At 35.8% G+C, this 8,126-nt stretch overlaps 1 protein-coding gene across 2 annotated transcripts in view; it reads left to right on the top strand.

Annotated features, from left to right (window-relative positions):
• The first annotated feature begins 1,113 nt into the window (after nt 1-1,113).
• Gramd2b (GRAM domain containing 2B) overlaps nt 1,114-8,126 on the top strand; it is a 104,371-nt gene continuing 97,358 nt past the window's right edge. Inside the window, exon 1 of one of the 2 annotated variants that reach the window (XM_078048193.1) lies at nt 1,114-1,369. In XM_078048193.1, the coding sequence (XP_077904319.1) occupies nt 1,245-1,369 (125 nt within the window). In that variant the 5' untranslated portion in view covers nt 1,114-1,244. The remainder of the gene's footprint in view (nt 1,370-8,126) is intronic. The other variant, XM_078048189.1, reaches the window with a different exon arrangement.

The raw sequence follows: 8,126 nt of genomic DNA, 5'->3' as shown, positions 1-8,126 counted from the left end.
ACACTAAAAAGAGAAATCCTAGGCAAACCAGGATAAGACAGTCACCCTTTAAGGCACCAGGAAAATCCCACTGAAGAACATACTTTGACTTCAAAAGTGTATTTAGCGTCAATACTGCACACCAAGCAGCACAAACCTGTCCCTGACAGGTTTATCAGCTGGTCAGAGCAAAGGTTTGATTTCCCAAGAAACTTTGCTCTCTTCTACAATCAGAATCTGTGTACTTCTCTTAAGCCAGCTTTCTCCAATGTCACTCACTAGTCAAAGGCAATAAGATAAGAGACCATAGCTACTTTGGAACACCGCTGCTAGAAACATTGGAAGAAGGACACTCATGTTTTTGTGTGCATAAACATTAAGTGTCTGAAGATGATCACATAAAGAAACTCACTCTCTGCACTTTCTGTTTATAATGCAATGCATATCCAGACAATCATAGTCATACATTGCCATTGCCCATTCTCCTGTGTAATTGCATTCTAACCCTGTGATCAAGCACAGCAGCACTGGGACCATCTGAGTTGTCCCAGCTAGCAAGCAACAGAGATAGAACTCAAACTCTTAATGTTTGTTTATTTGTCTTTGTTGTTCAGTACAAGTCACAGTCTCCTGTGGCCCAGCAAAATATATAGCCTTCATGTCAAGACTCCCTTGACTACACATATCATGTCCATAAGAATTCCAGAACCTTTACATCCCAAGGACCAAAGAACACAGCCTTGAACCTCAGGTGCATCTTGACAAGCGTGAGGTGCGACACACACAGTGGGCTGGCTACTTCCTGCCTGTGTAGTCATGAAGCACAGCCACATTCCTCACCCTGTTGGTCAAGCTCAGTGATTAGCAAAAGCATCCTGCTTTTAATATCTAGATGCTGCCAGTCTCTGCTCCTCTTTGTTTTTTCTTTGTTTAAGTGTTTTCTTTTCTGTAGGCTCATTTGTCTAAGTCCACCAATTTAGTGGTGTTCATTTTAATAAACTGAAAACAAAATTTCCCAAACACATGTACTTCTCTTTTAGAGCAAATGTCAGTAGGAAGAAAACCACCCACATCATACTGATATGTTACTCATTAACTTAAAAAAAAAAAAAAAAAAAAAACTCAGCTAGATTAGAAGTCAGGCGAGGAGGTTCCCGAGACACAGGAACTGTGCAGAGCCGAAAGCAAAGTCTTTCACTCTATTTGGGAGATCTGGAAATGAGCTTTTGAGCTAATTTCTTGATTTACTGGTGGACAAGCTTACAATGGTGAAGAAAAGGTTGTCTTCCAATGACACGGTGTTCCAGTTTGAGATTCCTGGCAGCCCAAAGAAGGCCAGTGCAGGGACCTCGCACAGCTCCACGGACAGCCCCGGATCCGTGTTTCTCAGGTGGGTACAACCTGGACCTGGCCATCCTGTAAGTACCCAGAGTGGTCTCAGCCACCCAACAAGTGGCAGTTGGAGGGCTCTTTCCTCTTTCCCTGAGGTAACAGCCAGTCAAAAGGAAAGAGAAGGCATAGCGAGGCATCCCGGCCAGTGAATTTGATGGGGCACAAAAAGAAGGAAAAATGAATTGAGCAAATAGAACTGTCACCACTGCTAAGGAAATCATTTAGTGCCTTCTTGTGTATTTTGTTGGTACTAGATAACTGGTTACGGGAAATTCCTCAATTCTTCACTTAATGTCAGGTTCACAGGAAGTGAAGCCAGAGAGTTAGACCAACAGCCTAGTTTGGTGTCAAAAATTACATGAATTATGACTAAAATATATTAAGTAGCAATTTTAAAATATAAGACAATTGCTCTCTTTTTTCCTTTCTAAATTAAATATTAAAATAGTATTAGCTATAATGTAGTTCAATGATTTACAGTATAGTGATTTATAGCCAGCTTTGGACAGATTCAGAACATACCCTGTTGAGCTGCAAATATTAATATCCATATCAGTATCACTCTGACACTTTACAAATACATATTTTAATAAAAATTCAATTAATTATAAACTCTATTCATTCTGTCTCAATAATTCTCTAGCAACTTATAAAATGTAGAAATCAAGTAAAGGGGGAAGCTTAAATATAAGAAGTTTCTCATTGAACTTTAGTGTAAATTTCTCAAATGAAAGCAAAGAAATAATCTCCACACCCAAACTTTACTTTTAGATAATACCATGCCAGGAGGTCAAAGGTTAGACATGATCATTTATTTTCTTCTTTAATCATTCAAAATCACTTACACAACATTGCTTTAGATTCTTTCAAGGGTTGAAATTATAGAGTACTTGTTTCGTACCCAGGAGGCCTTGGGTTCAATCCCTAGGACCACAAAAAATAAATAAGTTATAACATTTAAAAATAAAATTAAAAACAAAGAAATCCCAGCTTATTTAATGGCATTTACAAGTCAGAATGTTCAATTATGAAAACAAATTCAATAATTTTAAAAAGTTTCATAGACCAAGAATTTATGCAAATTGTTGATTAATATATCTATTTTCTAGATAGCTTAATTTTTCTATCATTAAAAAGGCTTTATTTCACTTGCATTAGTGGTTGTTTGAACAAGAGTACAATTCTTATGACTGAAAATGTAAAACATATTTTGCTGAACTCCAAGTATTTCTCACATGTTTTGTCTGCTTAACCTGTCTCTGAAATAGACTGTCATGCAAACTTCTCTTTGGGCACAAGCTATAACCAGGAAAAATAAATCAAATTAAAATATGTCAGCAAATAAATACATATAAAATGCAAGTTAAATAAGTATAACTTTTATAATTATCAATCAAAAATAAATAGAATAAAAATAAAAAATCTGTATCAACTTAAATGCAAACTTCTTTCAGGAAGATCCCAGGCCCATGTCACCTGCATATTCATGCATTCAACATCAGATCTCCATCTTAGCATTTACAAGTGCTATTTTAAAATGTATTGGAACCAACCTAAAATTTTCTCCAAATACTTTAGACATTGGAGACCTTTTAGTCTAAGTGACAAATCTATTAAATATTTTGTATATAAAATCACTGAAGATAATTTGGAATTGTTCAAATTTTTAAGATCAAAAATAAGACCAACTAAACACTTACCTTTAGCTTCAAAATAAATGGCTAGAATTTATGTGGCTGTTTTAGTATCCATTATTCTTTCCATGAACTAGAGCTCAGATCAACAAACTAAAGGAGCATGGGTAGAATTTATGCAATATTTTTATTTAATCATTCAATTCAACAAAGATGTATTGAGTAACTATTACATGCCCAGCTATGTGGGAGACGCAGGGGATTCAATCACAATTAAGACAAACACCTGCCCTCATGGTGGTTACTAGTTTAATGTCAGAGACGGGCAAAATATATATATAAATCAATACATAATGCAACATCAATACATAGTTCAAAAATTAGCATATAGGGAACAAATCAAAGCTGAGATAGAAGATAGGAGAACTAATTTAAATGAAATCATTAAGTAGAGATTTTCCAATGAAGTAATACGTAGGTCTAGCTAGATGATGAAAAGAGCCAGTCATGAAAACACTGGGAAGGGGCATGATGTTCTGAGGTGTGCAGGATCTTGAGTCTGGGAAGAGTGGTGCCTAGTGGGTTAGCATTCTACTCTATAGTTATGATGGGAAGCCATCCAGGGTTAGAAGAGGAGTGATGGGATGTTCACTTTAGCAGGACGCTCAGTTCTCCCTCTGGGTTGTTTCCAGTTTTTGGCTCATTCAAGCAATGCCACGTCTTGTCGGTGTCTCCTGGCATTCTTGTACTTCAGTGTCTCTCAGGTACACACCCAGGAGAGGAATATGCTTATCATTGCTTAAGGTCACGATTAACTCTCCTCATTAACATCAAATCATGCTCTAAACTCTGTGGGTCACATTACCTCATACTGCTGCCTCAACAGCATTTGAATCGTCTGCCTTTTTAATGTTTTCCCATCTGGAAATTGTGAAATATGACTTTAATGTGCATTTCTCTTATGAATAACAGGAGGGTCATTGTTTCAACATGTTTATTCATCATTGTGGTTCCTTCTTCCTCCTTCTTTTGGAAAGGAAGAGTCACTATCTTTTCTTCTTAACAGTTTTTAAAATACTCCAAACAGTGACTTTTTGTTAGTAATATAGGTTGTAGTAAAATGTTTTTCCAATATATGAATTCGTCTTTTCATGCTCTGTTATGTCCTAAACCTTATTTTTAATTTAGTATTTATTTTTTTTATGGTTTGCACTTTGTGTTTTAAAAAAAAAATCCCTCCCTACCCTGATACCATAAGGAATTGTCTTATGCATCTTCTTCTAATAGTATGTCTTCTTTTCAAAAGAGATCTTTTTTTACATCTGGGATTAATTTTTGCTTCTGTTATGAGTTAGGGCATAATTTAATTTTTTAAATAGATAATGAATTGTTCTACATTACTTATTGAATAGACTTTTTTCTATGAATCTGCAATGTCAGCTCTGTCATACATTACATTCTTAATTATTGTCACTTTATAATTTGAAAAAAATCTGGCAAGATAAGACCCCTTATTTGATTTAGAAGCATTTGGACACTCTTGATCCTTTGCTCTTCAACTTGAATTTTAGGATCCGCTTGTCAAGTAAAAACTTTACTTGAAATTGTATTGAATCAATTGCTCACTTTGAGGAAACAGCATCATTACAGTAGAAATATGTCTATTCATAAACATGGTATACCTCTCCATTTATTAAGGCCTTCTTTAATGTCCTTTAATAAAGTTTTCAAATATTCTACACAAAGCTCTTGTCTGTTGCTCATTAGATTTATTTCTAGGTGCTTTATACCTTTATTGCTATTGTACATATATTTTATAGCATTTTATTTTATTGATGTTGTACAAAAATATAATTGGATTTCTAACTTGATCTTGTATTCAACAACCTTGATAGATATTTTTATTAATTTTAATAATCTGTGGACTCTAAGATGCTTCCTTTTGTAGATAATGATATCATTTGAATTAATAAAAATTTGTTTATGCCCTTCTGATCTTTACTCCTTTAAAATCATTTTTGCTCTATTACACAAGCAAGAAACCCTATCAGAACATTGAATATAACTAACAATTCCAGGCATTTTCGTTTTGTTTCTGATTTTAAGGGGGGTGCTGTTAACATTTCAGGGTTTATTAAAAAGTTTCCTTCTGATGGAGGTTTTCTAAGGGCATATTTCAATGCATGGGCAAGTCTGGGTGGCAGGACCTGAGAATGCCGCAGAACTTCAGATACAAAAGTGAGGAGCAGGCTGACTCAGGGGTAGCCAGGGTGCCAGGACACAGTGAAACAGCCTGTGGAAGTTACAATGAGGAGATTGGGTGCAGAGGACTAGGCCTCTCATTAGATGTTTCCAGTAGAAGTCCTCAGAAGCTGTTATTTCCAGGAGAGAAAGGACCTGCAGTCTTCTCAAACTTCACCAGACCCTTCACTTATACAAAGCAGATAAGCTCTTCTCAGTACACATGTTCTGTGCTACTAGGCTTTTGAACATGACAGAATCCCACTCTTCCCCATGACGGCCTCAAAAACTCTTACTCATCTTTCCAGATGCACTTCCTGAAAGGTCTAGTACAACTTCCTGCAGCTCTGAGTTAGCAGGCTTTTGGTTGATACCATGTCCTAAATTAACTACTCACTAAAATGTCCTACCATAGGGATGTGTTTTTCACAAAACCATTGCAGCTTTATCTTGTACCCTCATTTGCCCTTCCAAGGCCACAGGAGGATCCCTAGTGATATGCTCATATAGTCATACAGGTCAGTAAATTTGCAAATAATATTTTAAGTGCAATTATGATTGCTACTTCTCTCCACTCTAGTCCCTCCCTCCCCCTGCCCCCAGCCCTGTAGCATCCTAATCTAAGGGAAGTTTTTTGGAGTTAGGGATTAGAGAAATATATTTAAGTGATTTGCCTTCATTTCTAGGTACACATAACATTGCTGGTGTAGGAACCTCTTACTAAGCTACTCTGCTTAGTGACATCAGAGGTATCATCATGACATCTCTCCACAGGTGATGTGCATTGGAAACATGAAGGTAGTAGAATAGAAACAAGGTTTGAAATGTACGAAGCTAGAAGCTAGGTTCTGGGAATTTCTTCCAATCTTTAGATGTATAAGTTCTAAGAGGTGGACTCTGTTCTCATTATGGTCTAATCGCAATAGCAGTTCTCTCCCATAAGGACTATGTACTCAATAATGCAGCTGGTATAATTATAAGTAGCCAATCTTACACTTTTACTTTCTTTTTCAATGGTACTTGTACATAATAGAACTTTCCAAAATTCTATAAAGTAATACTAAAAACAGCCATTGGATCCATGTGTGTCACATAGATTAACATGACACTCAAGAATGAGTTTGAAATTGAAAAACAAAAGTCTAACTAACCTATCAATGAAAAAGTAAGTCTTTTTTGTAGGGAAAGATTAAATTATCTTCTATTCTCTTGACTAAAAATAGTACAAAATTGTTGCCATACAAAGTGGTCAATGAATGTCAGCTAAAAAGTATAAGGAAATATTAGAAAGCATGTCAGAGAGTTATTGCATTATTTGTCTGGATTTGGAAATGTTTGTGAAGTTGGTCAGTTTTTTCAGGTTAATGATTTGATTTCTTTCCTCATTCTAAATGAAATATTCACTTTCATACCTAAATCTTTTATTCATAATTTTTCTTACAGAAGACCTTAAATTTATATAAGCTTCAGGCCCACAAAGGTGCACCTGTCCCTAATAATAAGTGCTCCTAGGCCTCTGTTCTACCACAGATCTGAGCTTTTTTTGTGTACAGAATCTGATGCAGGCTATGTACTTTGCAAGGCTGAGAGAAGGAATGGACAGCAGGGGACAAACTCCCAGGTGGAATAAGTGCTGGCTTAAAAGTGACGCCTGTGATCAGTCTTTCATTTTTGGCAGTTTGAAACTATTTATGGGGAAATCAATTTTACAGAAAGGTTTTGAGCATTTTTGTTGTTGTTGTTGTTGTTGGGGTTTTTTGTTTGTTTGTTTGTTTTTGCAGGGGGGTGTTGCAGTACTGGGTATTAAACTCAGGGGCACTAGATCACTAAGCCACATCCCCAGCCCTATTTTGTATTTTATTTAGAGACAGGGTCTCACTGAGTTGCTTAGCTCTTCATTGTTGCTGAGGCTGGCTTTGAACTCCAGATCCTCCTGCCTCAGCCTCCCAAGTCACTGGGATTACAGGCATGAGCCATCGTGCCTGGTCTGAGCAGTTTTGACTACACTAAAATTTTCAGACCATCTAAAATTGTTTTTAAAAAGAAAAAAACATAATTTAATAATCTGTGCTCTAATCTTTTACTCATTTTCTAATGAAATTTTAAGACCACATCGAAATTTATTTTAGATTAATTCAATCTATAGTCTTTCATTAAAACCTTTTTCTTATGCAGATTTAAAAAATATTAATCTAGTGGACTTACATAGCTTCATCTTTATTTACTTATTATTTAGTTAGGCTTTGTATTTAAAAAACCAAAACCAGGCAAATATAATTAAATGGAAAATTCTAGGAGCTGCCTCCAATGTGATTATCCAGGAGATCTAGCATGGAGCTACATAAGGGCAAATTGGGAGCTTTGCCAGGAAGTACAAAAGTGACAAATGAGTGCTTATATAAAATCCAGCAATAGTATTAATTATTTCTACTATTTGCACGGTGTCATCTATGGAAATTTTTCACAAACATGACTTTACAAACCTCGGTGGCTTTTCACTATGGTAGATGCTTAGATAAAGAGCAAGTAACAGAAAAAGGAAAGAAGTTTTCTGTCATTGAAGTATGACAAAATTAAACCAACAAAATTAGTTCAGGGGTGAATACAGAACCAGACACATGATCAAAGGGGCCTTTTCAACTTCGTTTACCAATTGATTTACTTGGCTTGGTTTCAAATTATTTGGGCTATTTCCAAAAGTCAAAAAGTCAAATCTGTCTTCAAAGTTCATTCCATTCTGTTTTTTTTTTTTTTTTTTTCATCTCATCTAAGTCATTTTTAGAGCCTGAGGGGGACACTGGGTTAAGTAGGTACAGTATTGTTGGAAGAAAGGTTAAGAAAATGTAACTGGGATTCCTAATCCTATATGAACTCATCCGT

Source organism: Ictidomys tridecemlineatus, chromosome 1 (assembly GCF_052094955.1).
Source record: "Ictidomys tridecemlineatus isolate mIctTri1 chromosome 1, mIctTri1.hap1, whole genome shotgun sequence".
NCBI classification, from domain to species: domain Eukaryota; kingdom Metazoa; phylum Chordata; class Mammalia; order Rodentia; family Sciuridae; genus Ictidomys; species Ictidomys tridecemlineatus.
Note: the sequence above shows the minus strand (reverse complement) of the source record. Positions and strands in the feature narration are given on the sequence as shown.